The 26,982-nt window shown below is 42.3% G+C and overlaps 1 protein-coding gene across 5 annotated transcripts in view; it reads right to left on the minus strand.

Moving 5' to 3' along the window:
* dnaaf1 (dynein axonemal assembly factor 1) overlaps positions 1-26,982 on the minus strand; it is a 126,959-nt gene that overhangs the window by 62,772 nt on the left and 37,205 nt on the right. For all 5 annotated transcript variants that reach the window (XM_072547560.1, XM_072547561.1, XM_072547562.1 and 2 more), the window contains 3 exons: positions 23,956-24,127; positions 23,134-23,207; positions 12,354-12,525 (listed from right to left, as the gene is read on the minus strand). In XM_072547560.1, the coding sequence (XP_072403661.1) occupies positions 12,354-12,525; positions 23,134-23,207; positions 23,956-24,127 (418 nt within the window). The remainder of the gene's footprint in view (positions 1-12,353; positions 12,526-23,133; positions 23,208-23,955; positions 24,128-26,982) is intronic.

Below are 26,982 nucleotides of genomic sequence, written 5' to 3' on the forward strand. Positions count from 1 at the left end.
TGTCTAGGTGACATCCTCAGTGCTTGGGAGCCTCCTGTGAAGCGCTTCTGTGCTGTTTCCTCCGGCATTTATAGTGGCCTGTCTCTGCCGCTTCCGGTTGTCAGTTCCAGCTGTCCGCTGTAGTGGCCGGTATATTGGGTCCAGGTCGATGTGTTTGTTGATAGAGTCTGTGGATGAGTGCCGTGCCTCTAGGAATTCCCTGGCTGTTCTCTGTTTGCCTTGTCCTATGATAGTAGTGTTGTCCCAGTCGAATTCATGTTGCTTGTCATCTGTGTATGTGGCTACCCCCTAAGGATAGCTGGTCGTGTCGTTTCGTGGCTAGTTGGTGTTCATGGATACGGATCGTTAGCTGTCTTCCTCTTTGTCCTATGTAGTGTTTTGTGCAGTCCTTGCATGGGATCTTGTACACTACATTGGTTTTGCTCATGTTGGGTATTGGGTCCTTTGTTCTGGTGAGTTGTTGTCTGAGAGTGGCTGTTAGATTGTGTGCTGTTATGAGTCCTAGTGGTTCCAGTAGTCTGGCTGTCAGTTCGGAAATGCTCCTGATGTATGGTAGTGTGGCTAGTCCTTTGGGTTGCGGCATGTCCTCGTTCCGTTGTCTTTCCCTTAGGCATCTGTTGATGAAATTGCGAGGGTATCCGTTTTTGGCGAATACCTTGTATAGGTGTTCCTCTTCCTCTTTTTGCAGTTCTGGTGTGCTGCAGTGTGTTGTGGCCCTTTTGAATAGTGTCCTGATGCAACTTCATTTGTGTGTGTTGGGGTGGTTGCTTTCATAGTTTAGGACTTGGTCTGTGTGTGTGGCTTTCCTGTAAACCTTTGTGGTGAATTCTCCGTTCGGTGTTCTCTGTACCATCACGTCTAGGAATGGGAGTTGGTTGTCCTTTTCTTCCTCTCTAGTGAATCGGATTCCTGTGAGTGTGGCGTTGATGATCTGGTGTGTGTTCTCTATTTCTGTGTTTTTAATTATTACAAAGGTGTCATCCGAAATATGCACATAGACAAGGAAGAAACTATGGTCTCAATCGATGTAACGGCACTGTTCACCTCTATCGACAAAACCCTAGCCAGGGAAACAATAGCCAACCTGCTGGACAGACATAACAGACAACAGGACGTTGAACCTATCAACAAAGACGGCATACTTAAACTACTGAACTTGTGCTTCTCAACACACTTCACATTCAACAACCAGATATACGAACAAATCAATGGAACACCCATGGGCTCACCAATCTCTGGACTCATAGCAGAAGCAGTAATGCAAAAGTTAGAACAAACAGTCTTACCGCAAATTCAACCCAAACTCTGGGTCAGATATGTGGATGACACCTTTGTAATAATTAAAAACACAGAAATAGAGAACACACACCAGATCATCAACGCCACACTCACAGGAATCCGATTCACTAGAGAGGAAGAAAAGGACAACCAACTCCCATTCCTAGACGTGATGGTACAGAGAACACCGAACGGAGAATTCACCACAAAGGTTTACAGGAAAGCCACACACACAGACCAAGTCCTAAACTATGAAAGCAACCACCCCAACACACACAAATGAAGTTGCATCAGGACACTATTCAAAAGGGCCACAACACACTGCAGCACACCAGAACTGCAAAAAGAGGAAGAGGAACACCTATACAAGGTATTCGCCAAAAACGGATACCCTCGCAATTTCATCAACAGATGCCTAAGGGAAAGACAACGGAACGAGGACATGCCGCAACCCAAAGGACTAGCCACACTACCATACATCAGGAGCATTTCCGAACTGACAGCCAGACTACTGGAACCACTAGGACTCATAACAGCACACAAACCAACAGCCACTCTCAGACAACAACTCACCAGAACAAAGGACCCAATACCCAACATGAGCAAAACCAATGTAGTGTACAAGATCCCATGCAAGGACTGCACAAAACACTACATAGGACAAAGAGGAAGACAGCTAACGATCCGTATCCATGAACACCAACTAGCCACGAAACGACACGACCAGCTATCCTTAGTAGCCACATACACAGATGACAAGCAACATGAATTCGACTGGGACAACACTACCATTATAGGGCAAGCCAAACAGAGAACAGCCAGGGAATTCCTAGAGGCATGGCACTCATCCACAGACTCTATCAACAAACACATCGACCTGGACCCTATATACCGGCCACTACAGCGGACAGCTGGAACTGACAACCGGAAGCGGCAGAGACAGGCCATTATAAATGCCGGAGGAAACAGCACAGAAGCGCTTCACAGGAGGCTCCCAAGCACTGAGGATGTCATCTAGACAGGGGACGAAACGTTTGCAAGACAAATTCCCAGCTCGGCGAACAGAACCACAACGAGGAGAAATGTCTACTCATCTCCACCTTAAACGAGAGACCTTATTTTTAAATACTGTACTTCCTAACTATATAATCATGCATGAAGGGAAATTTCATCTCAGCATCCAACCTGTTCTGCCCCCTTAAAATCTGATGTTTCAATAAGATCACCTCTCAATCAGCGAAACCCCAATGAATATATGCCAATCTACTCAATCTTTCCTTGTGGGATTTTATCATAGGATTTAGCCCGACAAACTTCTCTGAACTCAGAGTCATAAAGCAGAGCAAATGTTTCTATAGTCCATCCTATCTGTGCTGGTCATCAAACATCCACCTATTGTAACCCCATTTTCCAGCACTTCACCTGTATCCTTGTCTAGTATTGCATTTTGAGCATTTCATCGAAATAGTTCTTACATGTTTTGAGATTTCTTGCCTCTACCACCCTTTTTGGTAGCAAGTTCCAGATACCTGAAACCCTGTGCATGAAAAATATTTTCATCAAATCACCTGAAAATCTTTTTCTCCTTAAAACTGTGTGCTCTGGTTATTGGTCATTTTGCTAAGGCAAAAATGTTTAATTAGATTCCCCACAGTGTGGAAACAGGCCCTTCAGCCCACAATGGTGTCTCCCTATCTACCTTATAGAATATAGGACTGTACAGCACAGTACAGGCCTTTCCGCCCACGATGTTGTGCCAAGCATTTATTTTAATCTAAGATAAAGCTAACCAACACACCCCTCAATTTATTGCTCTCCATGTGTTTTTCCAACAGTTGCTTAAATATCCCTGATCTCTGACTCTACCACCACCACTAGCAGTGCATTCCATGCACCCACCACTCTCTGTGTAAAGAACATACCTCTGACATCTCCCCCATACCTTCCTCCAATCACCTTATAATTATGACCCCTCGTGATAGCCATTTCTGCCCTGGGGAAAAGTCTCTGGCCACCTACTCTATCTCTGCGTATCATTACATTGTACACTTCTATCTTCTCTCCAGTGTGAAAAGCTCTAGTTCACTCAACCTCTCTTCATAAGACATGCCCTCCAATCCAGGCAGAATCTTGCTAAATCTGTTGTGGTTCTGTTCGCCGAGCTGGGAATTTGTGTTGTAGACGTTTCATCCCCTGTCTAGGTGACATCCTCAGTGCTTGGGAGCCTCCTGTGAAGCGCTTAGATTAGATTAGATTACTTACAGTGTGGAAACAGGCCCTTCGGCCCAACAAGTCCACACTGACCCGCCGAAGCGCAACCCGCCCATGCCCCTACATTTGCCCCTTTACCTAACGCTACGGGCAATTTAGCATGGCCAATTCACCTAACCTGCACATTTTTGGACTGTGGGAGGAAACCAGAGCACCCGGAGGAAACCTACGCAGACACGGGGAGAACGTGCAAACTCCACACAGTCAGTCATCTGGTCTCTGGCACTATGAGGCAGCAGTGCTAACCACTGTGCCACCGTGTCGCTTCTGTGAGGTTTCCTCCGGCATTTATAGTGGTTTGTCTCTGCCGCTTCCCGTTGTCAGTTCCAGCTGTCCGCTGCAGTGGCTGGTATATTGGGTAGTGTTTTGTGCAGTCCTTGCATGGGACTTTGTACACTACGTTGGTTTTGCTCATGCTGGGTATCGGGTCCTTTGTCCTGGTGAGTTGTTGTCTGAGAGTGGCTGTTGGTTTGTGTGCTTGATGCATCAAGACACTGTTCAAAAGGACCACAACACACTGCAGTACACCAGAACTGCAAAAAGATGAAGAACACTACCTCTACAATGTATTCGCCAAAAACGGATATCCCCACAATTTCATCAACAGATGCCGAAAGGAAAAACAACGGAATGAGGACATGCCACAACCCAAAGGACTAGCCACGTTACCATACATCAAGAACATTTCTGAACTGACAGCCAGACTACTACAACCGCTAGGACTCATAACAGCACACAAACCAACAGCCACTCTCAGACAACAACTCACCAGGACAAAGGACCTGATACCCAGCATGAGCAAAACCAAAGTAGTGTACAAAATCCCATGCAAGGACTGCACAAAACACTGCATAGGACAAACAGGAAGACATCTAACGATCCGTATCCATGAACACCAACTGGCCACGAAACGACACGACCAGCTATCCTTAGTAGCCACACAGGCAGATGACAAGCAACATGAATTCGACTGGGACAACAGTACTATCATAGGACAAGGCAAACAGAGAACAGCCAGGGAATTCCTACAGGCATGGTACTCATCCACAGATTCTATCAACAAACACATCGACCTGGACTCAATATACCGGCCACTGCAGCGGACAGCTGGAACTGACAACCGGAAGCGGCAGAGACAAACCACTATAAATGCCGGAGGAAACATCACAGAAGCGCTTCACAGGAGGGTCCCAAGTACTGAGGATGTCACCTAGACAGGGGACGACACGTCTGCAACACAAATTCCCAGCTCGACGAACAGAACCACAATAACGAGCACCCGAGCTACAAATCTTCTCACAAACCTTGGTAAATCTCCTCTGCACCATCACTAAAGGATCTACATCCCTCCTATAATGAGACTACCAGAACTGGATACATAATTACAAGTCTGGTCTAACCAGGGTTTTATAGAGCTGCAGCTATGCCCTCAGACCTCTGTACATCTCAGCATTCTCTGCTCCAAGGAAAACAACCCCAGCCTATCAAGTCTCTCTTCACTTTAGCCCAGGCAACATCCTGGGTTAATCTCTTCTGCACCCTCTCCAGTAATCACATCCTTTCTTTAGAGTGGCGACCAGAGCGGCACACAGTACACATGCTGTGACCTAACTAATGTACTATACAGCTCCATTTTAATCCCCTTGCTTTTGTATTCATTGTCTTGACTAATAAATGCAAGAATCCCATACACCATCTTGACCACCTTCCCTCCCTATCCTTCCAACACCAAGGTCCCCTGATCCTCTGTACTTCCTCGTATTCTTGTATCGCCAGCAAATTTGGGTAGATTAGTCTCTTCTAAGTCATTAATGTAAATTGTAAATAATTGAAGATTTCTAGTCCCTGGGCAATCCACTAAAGTCTAACATCCTCAAAATAACACATTTATCCAACTTTGTTTCCTGGTAGTTAGCCAATCCTTATCTATGCTATCAGTATGAGCTTTTACCTCTTAATTTAAGTTTTGATGTACTACTTATTTCTTTCTTTTTGGAAATCCAAATATACTAAATCTATTGGCACTCCTTTATCCACCTTGTTTGTTACGTCTTAAAGCACCTTATTAAATTTGTCAAACACAATTTCTTTTCCACAAAACTATGTTGACTCTGCCTGAATGATTTTCTAAATGTTCTGCGACCGCTTCGTTAATAATGTAGTCTAGTTTTTAACTGGTCAACAATTTCCTCATTTTTGATTGCATCCTTCTTTGAACAGGAGTGCTATGCATACAACTTGCTAGGGACTATTCGACAATCCAGGGTTTTTTGGAAAGCTTTGGAAGAGTGAAGAAATTTCTCCTTGTCTCTGTCCTCAGTGATCATCTCTTATCCTGTCACTGTGCCAATGTTTCAGACTGTACAACCAGTAGAAACAATGACTCAGCATCTAATTTGTTAAACCCTGTCAGAATATTGTATGTTTCAATGAGATTGTCTCTAAGTCTTCTAAACTTCAGAGTAGCAGCCCAATTTACATAGCTTATCAACATAAAACAACTATCTCATCCCAAAGACCAATCTAGTGACCCTTCGCTGTACTGTTTCCAATGGAAGTACATCCTTCTTCAATCACGGAGATCACAACAGCACACAGTATTCCAAATGTGGTCTTATCAAAGCCCCATACAATTATAACAAGGCTGCTTTATTTCAGATACTCCAATCTTGCAATAAAGGACACCACGTCATTCATCTTCCCTAGTTGCTTGCTGGACCTAGATAATAACATTCAATGCTCCCTGTACAAGCACATCGTTTGAGCATCAACAATTGCAAGTGTGACTACACTCTTATTTTATTTTTATGACCAATATTAACTACCTCACAGTTCCCACCTGCTCACTCACTGAACCTGTCCATATCTCCTTGCAACCTCCATGTATTTCTTCTACAGCTTACCTCTCCATCCAGCTGCATATCATTAGCAAACTTAGATACATTACTGACTGACTCTTCATCCAAGTCATTAATATGGATTGCACATAGCTGAGACCAGCACTCTAATTGCCCGCCAATTTGAAAATGACCCATTTACACCCTCTCACTGCTTCCTATCCGTTAAGTGAATAGATGAGGTAGATAGATTGATGGGCAGATACTGTTCTCTGCAATCATATCTAGGCATATCAAAGTTTGTGACACTTGCTCTATGCTAGTATTAGTAACATATCCTTGTGACTGGAGAAAGCAGGGAAAGGAACTGCTCCCTGTGGTCCACATTGGAAACACTGACATAGGTAGAACTATGAATAATGTTTTACTGAGAGAGTTTAAGGAATTAGGTTCCAATTAAATACAGAACCACAAAGATAATAATTTCTGGATTGTTGCATGAGCCACATTCTGATTAGCATAGGGATAAGTCAGATCAGATCATTTAAAATGGCTCAGATGGCTTTGATTCATGGGGCATTGGCACCAGTGATAAAAGAGCTGTTCCATGGAGATGTTTTCTATTTAAAACTGGAATACGATCAGTGTTTTGGTGAATTGTACAAATAGAGCAAAGTTTTTAACTATTATGAAGGAAGGAATCAGGTGAAAGGGAGATTCAGAAATCTAAAGTGACAGTCACAGCAATAATGGTTTGGTGTGCACTTTGAAACTTCATTGAGTTTTAAACAGAGCAGGAATGGTAAAAGGCTGCAGTAGGACACCTTTGAATTGATTTATGGGACTTGGACTTCATTAGCTTAGCTATCTTGATTGCCCATCCCCAGCTGCTCCTGAGGTGGTGGTGGTGAACTGCCTTCTTGAACCGTTGTTGTCTATTTGGTGTGGGAACTTACAATACTTTCTCCTGTTAAGGAGAAAGGTCCAGAATTTCACAGTGTCATCAAAGGCACAGCAATATATTTCCAAGACTGAGTGGTAAGTGGCTTGGTGAGGAACTTGCAGGTGGTGGTGATCCTTAATGCTCCACTTGGTTGAGAAGGTATAGTTTTGTGAATTTAATCATGCTTTTTGTAGTGTCTCCAATGCAGGTACATCCTTATTTGATTGGAAAATCAAAACTGTGACTGGGTGGAAAACAATGTGTGAGACTACTCATTTTGTTCAGAATAACAGCAAAGCAGGATATGTTTTTAAAAAGGTGGGAAACTTTTAAATGTCAATATTCAATAAGTTTTGAATATGACAGAACATTAATTATTATCTTGCAAATACAACAAGTCAAAGAGACAAATAAAAACAAAATGCTAGATCAACCCAACAGGGGTCTGGCAGTATCAGTAGAAAGAAAAACAGTTAACGTTTCAAGTCCAGTGCCTCTTCATTCAATTCTGACAAGGGCCACCGGGCTTAAAGTGATAACACTGCATTTCTCTCTACAGATGCTGCCAGATTTGCTGAGTTTCTCCAGTATTTTCTGTTTTTGTTTCAGATTCCCAGCATCCACAGTTCTTTGTTTTATTACAGGAAGACAAATAGCCTGTTGGACTTTATTGCAAGTTGATTGAAGTGCAAGAAAAGGAAATTTTGATACAATTGTACATAACTTTAATGATATGACATTTGGAGCACTGTGCACACATTTGACTTCCCTATCTAAGAAAGGTTATATTTATAACGGAGGCAATAGAGTAATGGGAAAAAAATCACTAGATAAATTCCTACGAAAAGAAGGCAAATAACTTTCACTCATGAGGTTATCTTATTGAAACATAGATGATTGTGATGCAGTTGACAGATTAGACACATTTTGTTCCCCTTAACTGGAGCATCTAAAACACAAGGATGCAGCGTCAAGATAAGGGATGATTATTTCGGATTGAGATGAAGAGAAATTGCTTCAACTAGAGGGTTCTGAAACTATAGAACTATCTACTCCAAAGAGTTTGGATGACCACAACTCTGACTACATTTAAGGCTGAAACAGATATATTTTTGAATTTGCAAAGAATGAGCGATATGGGGAGGAGGGGGACAAATTGACTCATGCAGTAAGAACAGACATGATCATATTGAATAGGGGAGCAGTTCAAGTAATGAAATGTGCTATTGTTGCTCTTATTTCTTTTTTCTTAAATTGTATAAGGTGAGTGTCCACAAAGAGCAACTGGATAAGTGTCAGATATTTTGTTTTAGTAATCTTGGCTCATGTAGAAGTACAGAACATCAGTAGAGCAATCTGTTCTTCAAATAATACCATGGGAGCCTTCATAATGATGTCAGACTATGCAATGCTATCATGTTTTGAATGTCAGACTATGCAATGCTATCATGTTTTGAATGTCATCAACCATACAAAATCCAGCCTCAGGTGAATATGGAAAAGATCATACAGGAGGAGAAGATGCCCATTCATTCTTTCCTGTTATTCAGTAAGATCATGGCTGATTTGATAACCCTCAACTCAATGTCCTTGTCTTTGCCCTATAACACGTGGTTCTGTTATTGATTAAAAATCTGTCTTAAACATATTTAATATCAAAGCCTCAGTGGCCCTCTGCAGTAAAGTATTCCACAGATTCACTATCTTTGGGGAAAAGAAATCTTTCCTCATTTCTGTTCTAAAGGTCCCCTAACTCAGATTATGTCCTCTGGTCCTGGATTCTCCAGCTGGGAAGACAGTCTCTCTACATCTATTTCCTCAAGTCCCCTAAAAATTCTAATCTCCAACGGGTACAAGACCAAACTACTTAAAGATAGCCCCTCCAGATCTAAGATTAAACCCTGGACTGCCTCTAATGCCAGTACACCATTTCTTAGGGGCCAAAGTTGTTCACAGTGGTCAAGCTGCGTTCTAACTAGTACACGTGAACTTGTATGGTTTTAGCAAGATCTCCCAATTTTTACACTACATTCCATTTGAAACAAAGGCCAACATTCATCTGTCTTCCCGAGTACTTGCTGAACTTGTGTGCGAGCTTTTTTGTGATTTACATGCAGTGACTCTTAAATCCCTCCATGGTGTAGTTTCCTGCAGCCTTTTCCAATTAAATATTATTCAGCTCCTCTATTTTTCCTACCAAAGTGCATATCCCCCCAATTTTCCACATTATATTTTAATCCGCCCAGTTATGAAAGAAAATGATGAATACAACTTTTAGCAGGTTCCCAGGACACGTGGTATGGTAGATGTTCTTCTCTCAAAGTTCATTCACTGACCACACCTCCTACACATTTCATTAAAAAGGAAGATCCAGTTTGGAGCAAGGAGCTTCAGTTTATCTATAGCCTCTGTAAACAAGCCAGCAGTTGAAGGGCGTTGGGAATGCAGACTTTTGAGTAGTATAGTATGCAACGTATCTGAAGGAGCTGCACCCGCTAGGGAGGGAATAAATTCGCAGTAGCATTAGCTTCCAAAATTCATGATGCATTAGTGAAGTGTTGCTAGGCTGCATTCAGGGTTAGACTGGATAGACCCAGGCATTGAAGATAGGTGTTCTTAGGTTTGTTCAATATGTCTGGGGAAGGCAGGAGCTTTTAATGAAACCTCTCCCACCTAAACAACTGTCACACTATTCAAAAAGGAACTAAACCAACGCATTGTTTCCAATCCACATTCTTTCCACTCGGACAGCTTTTGAAAAACTTATAACCATTTATACCATTTCTCTGGTCGTACCTCAAGATCAGGGAAAGTCCTTCTCAATGTACTGCTTACAGACAATACCACTCTAGTAAATTACATTGCCTACCTCAAGAGGTTTATCTCACATTTAATGGTACTAAATGGTCCTCTTTTCAATCATTCATCTTTATAGAATGCAAGTGCTCATATGGCAAGAAGTCCCATGTCATTCAAAAATCCAAAATTCCCTTACTTCCCTCAAAAGGAAATGATTATCTATAGTTCCCTAGAATCAGGGAAACACAACTGAGGAAGAAGCGTGCCATCATAGATGATCTCGAGTACATGTGGACATGAGTAGGTTCAAACAACAGATTATGGAAGATGACCGTGGGTGTTCCGGTTTCCTCCCACAAATAAAAAAAATGTGCAAGTTAGGTGAATTGGCCATGCTAAATTGCCCGTAGTGTTAGATGAAGGGGTAAATGGAGGGGAATGGGTGTGGGTGGGTTGCGCTTTGGTGGCTCGGTGTGGACTTGTTTGGCCGAAGGGCCTGTTTCCACACTGTAAGTAACCTAATCTAATCTAATGACAAAACTGTATGTCAAATGGTGCCAAGTTGGTAGAAGCTGGCAAAAAGCTCATTATTAACAATGCCAGCTTTCAGTAATATCTACAATTTGTAATGCCACATGCTGAACTACTGTTTCATCAAAGGGCAACAACAACTTTGATTTATTTATCATCTTTAATGTAATAAAGCAACCATGGTTACTTCACAAAGTACTGCAAAACAAATAAAATACAAAGCTACATGTGGTATTATTAGGGGAAATGACTAAAAGCTTAGACAAGCAGAGGTAGGTTTTAAGAGCAGTCTTGAAGGAGGAAAGCAATTGAGAAATGTAAGTAGGGAATTCGAGAGCTTGGGGTCGATGCAACTGAAGGTGTAACTTCAGAGACCAGAAATACTACAGCCCAGATTCAGAGTAGATATCTCAGAGTTATGGGGTTGAATGTGTTTATGGATGTGGCAAGGTAGCATTAGGATAGATCTGAAAATAAGGATGACAATTTTAAAATCAAGAATCTGCTTGACTGAGAGCTAAAGTAGTTCAATGAGGACAGAGATGATAAGGAACTAGTCTTGCTAACTTATTGATTTAAGGTTCATGCAGCAGAAGTTTGGATTGCGTCAAGGTTACGGAAGGTAGTATTGGTAAGACCAGCCAAGAATGCATTGGAATAATTGAGTTTAGACATCAAAAGCATGGATGATAATTTCCATAGCAGATGAACTGAGACAAAAGTCATTGGTGGTGGAAATACACAGTTTTAATGAAGGTACAATCATGAAGTCAGAAACTTCTCTTAGGCTCAAATGTGGCACCAAGGTTGTGAACAGACTGACATAATCAAAGATTGTTCCCAGGATCAAGCATGATAGAATCGGTGGCTAGAAACGAAGTTAAATCATGTCCAAAATAACAGCTTCAACCCTTCCAATATCTAACTGGAGGATAATCATTGTGGAGGTGGCTAATTAAATTCTTATAATGCACATCATTAGGGAAGTAACTGAAGGAAATACTGAAATAAAAACAAAGTATTGGAGAGACCCATCATTCTGGCAAAATCTGTGGAGAGAGAGAGTGTGTGTTTGGAAGTGTTAACACAGTTTCCTACTCCACAGAATCTGCCAGACCTGTGGAGTTTATCCAGCACCTTCTGTTCTTTTTTCAGAACTCCCAGCAAACACTGGCCATACTGCTTATTACATATGTATATCCAGGTTCTCAATCAATACCTCCTCTTCACCATTTCTACAATTCTAGTAACAGACAGTGGTGACCATGCAGAAGGTATACGAGAAGTGAAAATGAGGCACTTTTCTCCACAGAAGGTCAAGAAACAACTATCAGTGGCTGAACAACCTAGAAAATCAAAATTTTAAGCCCCCACTCCTCTCAGAACTGCACACATCCATTACTCCTTTAAATCATACCATCTGAAGAACTTCTAAGACAGAGTGGGATAGACACTTGAAACACTAAAGCTGTCAGGAAAGCATGAATTGGTCAGTTCTTTAATAAAGTCAACAGAACAGATTGGGCTCAGCAGCCACTATCTTTATAGAAATATTCAATGATATTGTAAAAGAAACTGACAACTAAAATTGTGTGGAAACAGAAGTGTCAACACGTGTTTGCAAGTTTAAAAAAAAATGTTACCTCAATCAATCATAACACAATTGGTCAAATTTTCCAGAACAAGCTTCTCACCTCGGTCCTGAGTCCTTCTTGACTTTTTCCTGAGGTCTCCTGGAGTTGAGTTCATGTAGCTCTGGACTTTTAGTTCCTTCCTGATCATGCAGTTTGTCATCTTTCTGCAGTTTATTTTGTTCTTCACTTCTGACTGGGACTGTTCCTTCACTGAAGTAGCTTTGCTCAGTCACTGAAAATACATTAGCAAAAAACTTACAAGGTGAACGCTCTTTCCCCACTCAGTGTGCTGGCACCTCGCTGAAATGGGATGGACACAGTGTGTGAGCAATTCCAAATAATTATAGAGGGGTCAAAGATGTATTGATATGACAAAGAGTTGTGAGGGGTTTCATACTATTAATGGACTGTGTCCAGAGGTTAGTCAGGTGGAAGGTGACAACTGGGGGTTTCTATCCTTGTTGCAGTGAGAGGGATGGGGTTCGAGGGCGGATGTGTGGAAAGTGGAGGAGATGTGCGGAAGGCATAGTTGATTACTTGAATGGTGAAATTGTGGTCCTTAAAATAGGAGGCCATCTGGGATGTCCTGGTTTGGAATTGCTCCTCATGGGAGCAGATACAGAAGAGGCGGAGCAATTGGGAGGAAGGGATAGTTGTTTTACCGAAGGAGGGGAGAGCGTGGCAGGAAGTATAATTCAGGTAGCTGTGGGAGGTATAATCCAGGTAGCTACAGGAGTTAGTGGGTTTGAACTAAATGTCCGTGTTGAGTTGGTTGCTAGAAATGTAAAGGGCCAGGAAGGGGAGGGAGGTGTTTGATATGGTCCAGGTGAACTTGAGGTCAGGGTGGAAGGTGTTTAGGAAGTTAATGAACTGCTCACCCTCCTCTTGGGAGCACAAGATGGTGTTGATACTGTCATTAATGTAGCGGCGGAAAAGGTGGAGGATGGTGCTAGTGTAACTGCAGAAGATGTTCCATGTATCTGAAAAAAAGGCAGGCATACCTGAGACCCATTTGGATGCCCAAGGCTACTCCTTTGGTCTGAAGGAAGTGGGAGGATTTGGAGGACAAGTTGTTGAGGGTGAGCACCAGTTCCGCCAAATGAATGAGTGTGTCGGTGCTGTGCTACTTGTTGGATTGGCAGGGGGAGAAGAATCAAAGGGCTTGGAGGTGGATGTCCATGGTGAAGATGAGGCGTTGGGGGCTGGGAAAACAAAAGTCATTGAAGAGGTGGAGGGTGTGAGTGGTGTCCTGAAAATATGTGGGGAGTTTCTGGACCAAGGGGAACATGACAGTGTCAAGATATGAGGAAATAAGTCTGGTGGGGTAGGAGCAGGCGGAGACGATGGGTTGACTGGGGAGTCAGGTTTGTGAATTTTAAGTGCACATGAACTCACACCCACACTGACTCTGTCTCTCCTGCATGCACATGCATAAAAGTTTATGGGGTGAATTTGTATTTGCAGAATTGCATTTTATTTTGCTCAAAAACTGCATAAATTCATATAAGATTCTGTAAGTCCCACTTTAGAAATAGAACCAGTTTGCGACAACATTGAGACACAGACAGACTTTAACCTCACACCTTCAATGCATTGTCTGTGCTGAGATGGCACCTATTATTAGAAAAGCTAAAGCTTTCTTGAGAATGTAACTTAAAAGGAGTTCTGGAAGTTACATATTAAAGAACTGAAACTAGCATATCACATTCTAAAAGATAAAAGACTTAATCCAAATTTGTTTAATACATCATTACAGCTCCATGACACTGTAACCTTTCTGCTTTCAATTCTGTGTCTAATAATCTTATACAGTACAACCACCTGATGAAGAAGCAGCACTTTGAAAGTTAGTGCCTCCAAATATGCCTGCTGGACTATAGCCTAATGTTGAGTGATTTTTAACTTTAAGGAGAAAGTGAGGACTGCAGATGCTGGAGATCAGAGCTGAAAATGTGTTGCTGGAAAAGAGCAGCAGGAGAATCGACCTTTTGGGCATCAGCCCTTCTTTAGTTTCCTGAAGAAGAAACGTCGATTCTCCTGTTCCTTGGATGCTGCCTGACCTGCTGCGCTTTTCCAGCAACACATTTTCAGCTCTGATTTTTAACTTTGTCCATCCCAGTCCAACATCAGCACTTCCAAATCATTGAAAGGTCAAAGATAATGAGGAAGCTTAAAAGGTTGTTACTTGGAAAATGTTTCATCTTGTGGTGGAGACCACAGTTTAAAAATAAGAGGTCTCACTTTCTAAATAGAGAAAAGGAGAAATTTTTATCCAAAGGAAAGCTGATCTTTGGAATTTTCCTCAACTGACTTAGTGAGGGTTGAATCATTCAATTTATTCAAGCTGAGTTAGAAAGATGTGTGTTTGACAAGGTAGCTAAGGATTATTGAGGCAGGCAAGTGGAGTCAGACCACAATTAAATTAGCCATAACCTTGTGTTGGATGACTTACTCCTGTTCTTGAGTCCCATGTTGCTCTCTCATCTGTACCTTCTTAGGAATCTTCACATCCTGCCTAAAAAGTGTTGTGACCAAATTATTTATTAAAGGCAAGGCTGTCAATATGCATTGTCAATATGTCCTGCCATCTTCAAATATCGATGCAAATGAACTCCAGATATCTGTCCTTGCATACTCTTCAGAGCTGCGCTAATAAAAATATATGGCCTCTCCCCATCTCTCTGCTAAAATGCACATCCTCACACTTTAGAACATAGAACAGTACAGCACAGAACAGGCCCTTCAGCCCACGATGTTGTGCCGACCATTGATCCTCATGTATGCACCTTCAAATTTCTGTGACCATATGCATGTCCAGCAGTCTCTTAAATGTCCCCAATGACCTTGTTTCCACAACTGCTTCTGGCAACGCATTCCATGCTCTCACAACACTCTGTGTAAAGAACCCGCCTCTAACATCCCCTCTATACTTTCCTCCAACCAGCTTAAAACTGTGACCCCTTATGTTAGCCATTTCTGCCCTGGGAAATAGTCTCTGGCTATCGAGTCTATTTATGCCTCTCATTATCTTGTATACCTCAATTAGGTCCTCTCTCCTCCTCCTTTTCTCCAATGAAAAAAGTCCGAGCTCAGTCAACCTCTCCTTACAAGATAAGCCCTCCAGTCCAGGCAGCATCCTGGTAAACCTCCTCTGAACCCGCTCCAAAGCATCCACATCCTTCTTTTAATAGGGCGACCAGAACTGGACGCAGTATTCCAAGTGCGGTCTAACCAAAGTTTTATAGAGCTGCAACAAGATCTCACGATTCTTAAACTCAATCCCCCTGTTAATGAAAGCCAAAACACCATATGCTTTCTTAACAACCCTGCCCACTTGGGTGGCCATTTTAAGGGATCTATGTACCTGCACACCAAGATCCCTCTGTTCCTCCACACTACCAAGAATTCTATCCTTAATGCTGTACTCAGATTTCAAATTCGACCTTCCAAAATGCATCACCTCGCATTTATCCAGGTTGAACTCCATCTGCCACCTCTCAGCTCATCTCTGCATCCTGTCAATGTCCTACTGCAGCCTACAACAGCCCTCTATACTGTCAACGACATCTCCAACCTCTGTGTCATCTGCAAACTTGCTGACCCATCCTTCAATCCCCTCATCCAAGTAATTAATAAAAATTACAAACAGTAGAGGCCCAAGGACAGAGCCCTGTGGAAGACACCACTCACCACTGACTTCCAGGCAGAATATTTTCCTTCTACTACCACTCGCTGTCTTCTGTTGGCCAGCCAATTCTGTATCCAGACAGCTATGTTCACCTGTATCCCATTCCTCCTGACGTTCTGAATGAGCCTACTATGGGGAACCTTATCAAATGCCTTGCTGAAATCCATATACACCACATCCACAGCTCGACCCTCATCAACTTTTCTAGTCACATCCTCAAAGAACTCGATAAGGTTTGTTATCAATAACTCGATAATACTTTGCAGTATTAAATCCTATCTGCCATCTATTTACTCATTCTACTACACAGTGTCCTGTTGCAGCTGATTGCTATCATAATTTCTGATTGCCACACCTCCATGTTTGACATTAAGAACATTAAACAATACAGCACAATAAGGCCCTTCGGTCCTCCATTTTGTGCTGACCTCTTATCCTATTCTAACATCAAACTAACCTACATACCCCTCATTTTACTATCATCCATGTGCCTATCCAAGATTTGCTTAAATGCCCTTAATGTACCTGACTCCATTGTCACTGCCGTCCACGCACCAACCACTCTCTGTGTAAAGTACCTACCTCTGACATCTCCCCTAAGTCTTCAAGCACCTTAGAATTATACCCCCTTGTGATAGCAATTTCCGCCCTGAGAAGAGGTCTCTAGCTATCCACTCTATACCTTTCATCATCTTGTTCACCTCTATCAAATCACCTCTCATCCTTCTTCGGTCCAATGAGAAATGCCCTAGCTCCCTCAACCTTTCTTCACAAGATGTTCCCTCCAGCTCAGGCAGCATACTGTAAATCTCCTCTGCACCCTCTCTAAAGCTTCCACATTATTCCTATAATGAACTGAACACGATATTCCAATTGTGGTCTAACCAGGACTTAATAGTGCTGCAGCATAACCTCGTGGCTCTTAAACTCAATCCTTCATCTAATGAAAACCAACTCACCATACACCTTCTTAACAACCCTATCAACCTGCGTAGCAACTCTGAGGCATCTGTGAATATGGACCTCAAGATCCCTCTTCCTCCACACTGCCAAGAATCCTTTCTTTAACCCTGTATTCTGCATTCAAACTTGACTTTCCAAAGTGAATGACTTCACACTTTTCCAGGATGAACTCCATCTGCCACTTCTCAGCCCAGCTCTGCATCCTATCAATGTCTTGTTGCAACCTAGAACAGTGTCTTCCACGTTTATAATATTCTTCCCTAGATAAATGAATGTTTTTTCTGGTGGAGATCAGTGGCTAGTAGTGTGCCTCAGGATCAATGTTGAGACCACAATTCTTTACAACTTACAAAAATGATTTAGATTTGGGGACCAAGTGTAGTATGTCAAAGTTTGCAGATGACACTAAGGTAAGTAGTATAGCAAAGTGCACAGAGGACATTGAAAGGCTGCAGTGGGATATGGATAAATGAGTGGACAATGGTGTGGCGGATGGAGTACAATATTGGCAAATGTGAAGTCATCCATTTTGGTGGGAATAACAACAAAATGGACTATTATTTAAATGGTGAAAAATTGCAGCAAGCTGCTGTGCAGAAGGATCTAGGTGTCCTTATACATGAATCATAAAGAGGTTGGTTTGCAGGTGCAGCAGGTAATTAAGGCGGCAAATGGAATATTGTCCTTCATTGCCAGAGGGATGGAGTTTATAACAGGGATATTATTCTGCAGTTGTATAGCATGCTGGTGAGGCCATACCTGGAGAACTGTGAACAGTTTTAGTTTCCTTGCTGGATGTACTGACACTGTACGACGTAAACATGAATTTCTAACTCCTATACTCAAAGGTCTGAGCAATGAAGGCAAGCATACTATGAGCACTTCTTATCCACCTTGTATACAAACTTCAAAGAAATATGTACCTGAACCAGCAGGTCCCTCTGTTCTACAACTCTACCCAAGGGCCTACCATTAATTGTACGAGACTTTCACTTATTCGTTTTATCAAAATGCAATACCTCACATCTGGCCAAATTAAAATCCACCTGTCACACTTTAGCCCATTGACCCAATCGATCAAGATCTCTTTAGAATCTTCGAAAACCTTCTTCACTGTCCACGATGCCACCAACGTTGGTGTCAACACAAAGTTGCTAACCATATTATTTTCTCATCTAAATCATTATTATAAATTATAAACAAAAGTGGATCCAACGCCAATCCCTGTGGAGCGCCACTAGCGACAGGCCTCCAGCCCGAAAAACAACTGTCGACCACCACTCTGTCTCCTGCTGTTCAGCCTTTTTTTTCCCCATTGGCAAACTCAACCTGAATCTCATGTGATCCAACTTTACTAATTAGTCTACCATGCAGAACTTTGTCAAAGGCTTTACTAAAGTCCAAGTAAACAATGTCTACTGCTGTGCTGTCATCAACTTTTTCGTTACTTCCTCAAAAAACTTCCTCGCACAAAACCATACTATCCGAAATCATTCCTTGCCTCTCTAAAAGTGTGTAAATCCTATCTTTCAGAATCACCTCCAACAACTTACCCAGCACCGAAGTCAGATTCACAGGTCTGTAGGTCACTGACCATTCCTCCCTAACTTCCCACAGCATCCTAGAATACACTAGATCAGATCTTGGAGCTTTATCCACTTCTTTGGCTCTGTGTTAAAATTACAGGTCATCTTTTTAAAACAGTGTGTGTGTGTGTGTGTGACTTTGGGACTCATTGCCTCAGACAGTGGAGGAGTTGGGAACAATGAATATTGTAAAGGATGGGATAAATTCTTGTTGGGCTGGGGAAATCAGAGGTTATTGGATAGATAGGACAGATGGGAATGTGGAATTCTAAACATAAACAGATCAGTCATGACCTTATTGGATGCTGAAATATAAACAAGGGCGTAAATGGCCAACTTCTGTTCCAGATTCAGATGCCTAGCAGCGCTCGGGACCCGGGTTCGATTCCAGCCTCGGGCGATGTCTGTGTGGAGTTTGCACATTTTCCTTGCGTCTGCGTGTTTCCTCTGGGTGCTCCGGCTTCCTCCCACTGTCCAAAGATGAGCAGGTCAGGTGAATTGGTCATGCTAAATTGCCCATAGTGATAGGTGCATGAGTAGGGGAATGGGTCTCGGTGGGTTACTCTTCGGAGGATCGGTGTGAGCTTGTTGGGCCGAAGGGCCTGTTTCCGCACTGTAGGTAATCTAAATCTAATGTGCTAATATCCATGTAATATGTCCGTCAGGTTCCTCTATGCACTGTTTCCCAACATAATTGTAATTGGTTCTGTAATGTCCTATACCTCTCTCTGTTTTTTCTCTCTCTCTCTCTCATTCAGGTGTAACGACAGAAGAATGGATAATGCCAACTGTAGATCGGAGGGCTGTCAGTGGGCCGTGTGTGGTCCTGATGAAGGGCTCCAACCGGAAACGTTGATTCTCCTGCTCCTCAGATGCTGCATGACCTGATGTGCTTTTCCAGCACCACAGACTCTCGACATGTGTGGTTATAACCTGCATCTTTGAGTTTTCATCCCACCCTTACAAGGCCGTGAAAGGAGCTTGGTTTAAATACTAGTACTACTGTAAATACACTATCGCCTACAGCAAAGATCCCAATTATAGGATGTCCACTTTTGTTGGACGTACAAATATAACTGGGGGCTTGGAGCAGAAGAATTGCTCCTTGAAGATTGATAACCTCAGAGCTGAAGACAATGACAACTATTACTTTCATGTGGATGAGGAGGGATTCAAAGATCACACTTTTATAAAAGCGATCCATCTACAGGTTCTAGGTAACCCCCAATCCCTGTAACAGTGCAGCGGGGTATGGGTCATACCTTCAGACTAAAGATTGTACATTCAGGTCTCACTGCAGGAGATATCAGCGTGAACTTCAAACAGGTTTGATCACAAGGTGCTGCACTGTTGGATAGTCATTACTGATGTAGTGCCACACTGTCTGAGGGTCAGTACAGAGGGAGTGCAGCATTGTTGGAGGGATAGTGCTTAGGGAGTGCCACACTGTGGGAGGGTTAGTGCTAAGGGAGTGCCACACTGTGGGAGGGTTAGTGCTGAGGGAGTGTTGCACTATCCAAGGGTCAGTACTGAGAGCTGCATTGTCGGATGGTCAGTGCTGAGGGAGCACCGCACTGTGGAAGGGTCATGCTGAGGGAGCGCCGCACTGTGGAAGGGTCAGTGCTGAGGGAGCGCCACACTGTGGAAGGGTCAGTGCAGAGGGAGCGCTGCACTGTGGAAGGGTCAGTGCTGAGGGAGCGTCACACTGTGGGAGGGTCAGTGCTAAGGAAGTGCTGCACTGTGGGAGGGTCAGTACAGAGGGGGTGCCACACTGTGGGAGGGTCAGTACAGAGGGAATGGTGCACTGTCAGAGGATCAGGAAACAGGGGGAACTGCACTGTCAGAGGGTCAATGCTGAGGCAGTGCCGCACTGTGGAAGGTTCAGTGCTTAGGGACTGCCACACTGTCAGAGGGTGAGTGCTGAGAGAGTGCAGCACTGTCGGAGGGTCAATGCTGAGGGAGGGCCGCACTGTGGGAAGGTCAGTGCCCAGGAACTGCACATTCAATCTTCTGGAATTCTGTATGAGCATCCTCTTCCTCCTGAGCAAGACAAATGTGAAGTACTTATATTTAACATCTACCAGCTTGCTTCAGCTTCATACACAGATTGCCCCTCTGATTCTTAATAGACCTTACATTTTCCCCAGTTATTCTCTTCCCCTTGTTATACTTGTGGAATGTTTTGGGGTTCTCCCTAATGTAGCCTGTCAACATTTTCTCATTCCTCCATTTTGCTCCCCAAATTGTTTTTTATTTATTCCACTGCTCCTGTAGGGCCTCCATTGTGCTTTGCTCCCTGTTACACATCTCTGGTTTCTTTTTTATCCAGTTTTGAATATTTCTAGACATGCAGGATTTTTTGGGCTTGTTGCTCCTACATTTCACCATAAAAGGAACATATTGGACCTGTAACCTCCCCATTTCTTTCTGAATGCTTCCCATTCTACTGCTATAAATTTAGTCTCATATAGTTGCTCAGTATGTTTTGGACAGGTCCTGCTTTACCCAAATCCAATACCCTTTCTTGCAGACTGTCTGTCTCCTTTTGCATAACAAACTTAAAACATAAGGTGTTGTGGTCGCCATCATAAATTGGTCTCCACCATCACTTTGAACACCTGTCCAGCATCATTCCCCTGAATTTGACTCCGCACTGCACCATCCCTTGTACGATAATCCAAATGTTGACAAAAAAAGCTCTCCAATATACGTTTCAAAAAATTTTCCCCCTCTAAACCCTTATACTATGGTTATCCCAATTAATATTAGGATAGCCAAAATCCATTAATAGAAGTATCCTTTTATTATTTTCACATTCCTTAGTGAACTGACTACATATCCCCTCCTCAATTTACAACTGACTCTTTGGGGGTCTAAATACACACCAACCAGTGAGATTGCACCCTTTTTAATTTGAAATTCTACCCACAAAGCATCATTTGATGACCCTTCCAAGATATCAGCCCTCCTTATTGCTACTCCTTGATTCATATTTTGGCAAAAAGGCAGGAGAGTGGAGTTGAGGATTATCAGATCAGCCATTAAATGGCCGAGCACATTTGATGAGCTGAATGGCTTATGTCTGCTCCTACAGCGTATGACTGGTGAGAAGTGATTTGGAAGAGAGGCTGGAAGGAGTTGAAATGAATTTTGAGCTAAATACAGACAGTCACTGAGGGACAATGGCAAAAAAAGAGATTAGGAGTGAGTAATGGGTGCACTGAATTTGGTAAAGATATTAAATGTAGAGTTTGAAATGACTGAATTTGGAATTGAGAGTATTTAGAAGTTGCTGAGTGAAATGAGCACAGTTACAAGAAGAGGATGAGTGAGATTAATTTGAGTGGCTGAGGAAAGTGGGGTATAAAAGCTCATGGTCTTTGGGTTAACTGATCAATATGGGTAGATGATTCTGAAGAAAGGTCACTGGATCAGAAGCGTTAACTCTGCTTTGTCTCCACAGATGCTCGCAGACTTGGTGAGTTTTTCCAGCAATTTCTTCTATTTTTGGATAGATGATTGCATGACTCTCAGAAAATAGAGCTTACACATAAATGGGTCCTCGTCTGATGGGCAAGGTGTAATGTGTTGAGTTCTACAGTTGTCTTTTCTAGGGCCTCAACCTTTTATAATTTACATCAATGACTTACCTGCGGGAAGGAAGGCATGGTAGCAAAATTTGCAGATGATGAAAAGATATGTCAGAAAATCTGTTGTAAAAAGTTCCTATGTTGCTTGTAATAGATATTTATACTCCATCTGTCAGATGGAGTATAATGTGGGAAGACATGATGCAAATACATTGTAGACACTTCCGAAAAATTTGCTAGATTGATACCTGGAAGCATCAGTCGTCTCCTTGAGATAAATTGGACGGATTAGATTTGTTTCCACTGGAGTGAAGGATGACTTAATCATGTTTCAAAGGAGTCTTGACGAAGTGGAGGTGGAAAGTATGTTTCCTCTTGTATGAGAGACGAGGATTAGGGGGCACTGTTTTAAATCAGGGGTTCCATTTTTAGGGCAGAGATGAAGTTTATTTTTCATTCACAGGGTTGTGCAATATTGGAACACTGTCTCAGAAGGAGATGACGTCATTGAACATTTCCAAGATGAAGATAGATAGATTTGTGTTAGGTAATGGAATCAAAAATTATTGGGGGTGTGTGGAATATGGAATTGAAACACCAAGCGATCAATCATCATCTTACTGAATGGCAGAGCAGGCTGGAGGAGCCAAATGGCTAATGTCTGTCAAATGGTCCTCACTTTCTCCTGGTCTACTTCTCTTCACACGATGCAAGATTGAAGATGACTTCATAACTCATTATAGTCCCAAAAATGAGTCAATTTCTAGCATTAGCAATAGTATTGTTTTTAGATTCATAAAATCGATACCCACATTACACACACACAATCAAGATTAAAAGAAAGACTGGGTAAATGATAGAGTATCTTTTGTAAATACTCTGCTTACATGATAAAGAAATTCAGTGAGTGATGGTGTCAACTGAAGCCTTTGTACCCTTGACAAAAGATGTGTAGCAGCCACTTAATTCCAAAGGTGCGACCATTGCTTTTAAAAGCTCCTCCCTTTACTCACCGTGGGGATTCTCAGACTCTGTTTGCACTGTTCCATCTCTGATTGCTGACAAGGCAACTGCTGGAATAACTGAGCTGTGATTTAAACAGCAACAAAAGAAATATTAAAACATTTAATGATAAGCTACTTTCATTACAAATAGTCAAACCCTTCTGAACTAAAGTATGATCAGTGATGCTAATCTCAGAACACTTTTACAGAGTTTCCCAGGCCTGTTTGGTTTCATTGGTTAACACCAATTATAAACACTTTCCTCAGCCACTCAAATTAATCTCACTCATTCTCTACTTGTAACTGTGCTCATTTCACTCAGCAACTTCTAAATACTCTCAATTCCAAATTCAGTCATTTCAAACTCTACATTTAATATCTTTACCAAATTCAGTGCACCCATTACTCACTCCTAATCTCTTTTTTTGCCATTGTCCCTCAGTGACTGTCTGTATTTAGCTCAAAATTCATTTCAACTCCTTCCAGCCTCTCTTCCAAATCACTTCTCACCATTCATACTTTACACTGAAATCATAATTTACAAAAAATGTTGCTTAAGTCCTAAAATGCAAACACAAAAATGGAAAACTATAGGGAGACAATAAGGAAATAGAACGACTTTGAATATTTCTTTCAAAGAACCAGTGTAAAAAGAACGGATCGCTTCTGTGGTGATGATCCTTTGAATAATGAAATATACTGTCAAGAATTAAGTAAAAATAGGTGTCCTAAAGAAAAATCAACAAAGTTTTTGAAATTAATGAATCATCCCAACTGCAGGACATTATTCAATCCATTACTGACTCAGGTTTACCAGGACAAACTCATTACCTGGATTCTGAGTCCTTCTTGGCTTTCTCCTCAGGTTTTCTGGAGTTGAGTTCATGCACCTCTCCACTGTCCATTCCCTCCTGATGATGCAACTGGTCACCTTTCTGCAGTTTATTTTCACTTTCACTTCTCACAGGCTCTGCTTCTTCACCACTTGAGAGTTGCTTATTTTCTGAAAATAGATTAGCACAAGGCTAACAGATGCTGAGCTTTGTGTTGTGCTCTCCCCATCCAATACATGTGCTGGAGATGAAATGAGATGGGCACACAGTGTAGTGTGAGTACTGCTAGGAAGAGTGAGACATGACAGTCTTAATGTGAGAAGGCCTGGGATGAAACTGTGTTACTGAGCAGTTATGCGTTATGATAGTGCTATTGAGAGACAAGTAGGTTATTTACAGAAGCCTACAGACTAAGGTGATGTACATTACCAAAGATACTAAGTTAAAACTGGGCTATATCAGCGGGTAGAGTCATAGAATCCTACAGCACGGAGACAGGCCCTTTGGTCCAAACTGGTCCAAGTTGACCAATATGTCGATCCAGGTTAATCCCATTTCCCTACACTTGGCCCATATCCTTCTAAACCTTTCCTATCCATGTATTTGTCCAAATGCCTTTTACATGTTGATAATGTACCTGCCTCAACATCTTCTGCTGGCATCTCATTTCATATGCATACAACTCTGTAAAAAGGTTGCCCTATAGGTTCCAATGTATTCTTTTCCCTCTAACCTTAAACTGTGGCATGGATGAGTTGGATCAAAGGGTCTGTTCCTGTGCTGTTTATCTCTATGACTTTCTGATGCCATCTAGTCCTCCGTTCCGCAACGCTGGGAAAAACACAATGCATTCACCCTATCCATGCCTCTCATGATCTTAAACACTTCTATCAGATGCCCTCTCAGTCTCCTCACCTCTAAAGAGAAAAAGAGGTTAGGAGACTAGCTTGTCCAACCTCTCCATATAAATCAGTTATAGAGTCATAGAAATGTACAGCACAGAAACAGACTATTTGGTCCACCTCGTCCATGCCAACCAGCTATCCTAACTTAATCTCATCCCATTTGCCAGCACTTGTCCCATATCCCTCTAAACCTTTCCTATTCATATACACATCTACATGCCTTTTAAATGCTGTAACTGTACCAGCCTCCACCACTTCCTCTGGTAGCTCATTCCATAGCTCAGCACCACCCTCTTTGAGAAAAAGTTGCCCCTTAGGTCCCTTTTATATCTTTCCCCTGTAACCCTAAACCTATGCTCTCTAGTTCTGGACTCCCCCACCCCAGGGAAAAGACTTTGTCTATTTATCCTATCTATGCTCCCCATGATTTTATAAACCTCTGTAAGGTCACCCCTCAGCCTCCAACGCTCCAGGGAAAACAGTCCCATCTTATTCAGCCTCTCCCTATGGCTCAAATCCTCCAACCCTGGCAACATCCTTGTAGATCTTATCTGACTTCTTTCAAGTTTCACAACATCCTTCCAATAGGAAGAAGACCAGAATTGCAAGTAATATTCCAAAAGTGGCCTAAATATGAATCTGCACTCCAAGGTCTCTTTGTTCATTAGATTAGATTAGATTACTTACAGTGTGGAAACAGGCCCTTCAGTCCAACAAGTCCACACCGACCCGCCGAAGCGTATACCACCCAGACCCATACTCCTACATTTACCCCTTCACCCAACACTACAGACAATTTAGCATGGCCAATTCACCTAACCTGCACATTTTTGGATTGTGGGAGGAAACCGGAGCACCCGGAGGAAACCCATGCAGACACAGGGAGAATGTGCAAACTCCACACAGAGAGTTGCCTGAGGCGGGAATTCAACCCGGGTCTCTGGCGCTGTGAGGCAGCAGTGCTAACCACTGTGCCACCGTGCTGCCCAGCAATACTCCCTCAGACCTTACCATTAAGTGTGTAAGTCCTGCTCTGATTTGCTTTTCTAAAATGCAGCACCTCACATTTATCTCAATTAAACTACATCTGCCACACTTCAGCTCATTGGCCCAACTGAGTACCTCCATTGTACTTTGAGATAACCTTCTTCACTGTCCACTACACCTCCAATTTCAGTGTCATCTGCAAACTCACTATTATACCTCCTATGTTCACATCCAAATTATTTATTTAAATGTGGACCCAGCACCGATTCTTGCGGCACTCCACTGGTCACAGGCCTCAAGTCTGAAAAGCAACCCTCCACCACCATCTGTTTTCTACCTTCAAGCCAGTTCTGCATCCATATGGCTAGTTCTCCTTGTATTCCATGAGAATTAACCTTGCTAACCAGTCTCCCATGGGGAACCTCGTCAAACACCTTACTGAAGTCCGTATAGATCACATCCACCACTCTGCCCTCATGAATTCTCTTTGTTACTTCTTCAAAAAACTCAATCAAGTTTGTGAGACATGATTTCCCACACACAAAGCCATGATGACTATTCCTAATCAGTTCTTGCCTTTCTAAAACATGTAAATCCTGTCCCTCAGGATTCTCTCCAACAAATGAAAATAAGGACGAATGTGGCAGGAATCAGGTGTATCAGGAAGCATATTACTGAGGTGTGGTAAATCCCTTGGATCTTTTACAAGGTAATCGGGGGGGTATGTTTGTGCCTTTTACTAAGAGAAATGTAAGATACACCAGAACATGCTACCATAATAAATGTAGTCTGTCAGACAGCATTCTGAGGATAGGTGCTGGATGTACAAATGTTACTGTGCAGAAGTACAACATAGATTATACAAAGTTATTGTGAAGGTATATAGTGTGTATTAATATGTGTTCCTTGGAAGTGTAATATATACTGGAGTAGTATTGTGAGGGGTTAGGGATATTTATTTGCCCAGTAGACATTGCTACAGTATTTCTTGTTTTGGATATGTGCAACTCGTAATTTTGCTCCATGGATGGAGTTTTGTCTGTAACTGATGCAGCCTGAAAACAGTCAGTCAATTCTCAATTCATGTTCCCTGAAGTTTTTAATCAACAATATTTCCCTTCTGTTTGGAAATC

Source organism: Chiloscyllium punctatum, chromosome 26 (assembly GCF_047496795.1).
Source record: "Chiloscyllium punctatum isolate Juve2018m chromosome 26, sChiPun1.3, whole genome shotgun sequence".
Taxonomy (NCBI): Eukaryota; Metazoa; Chordata; class Chondrichthyes; order Orectolobiformes; family Hemiscylliidae; genus Chiloscyllium; species Chiloscyllium punctatum.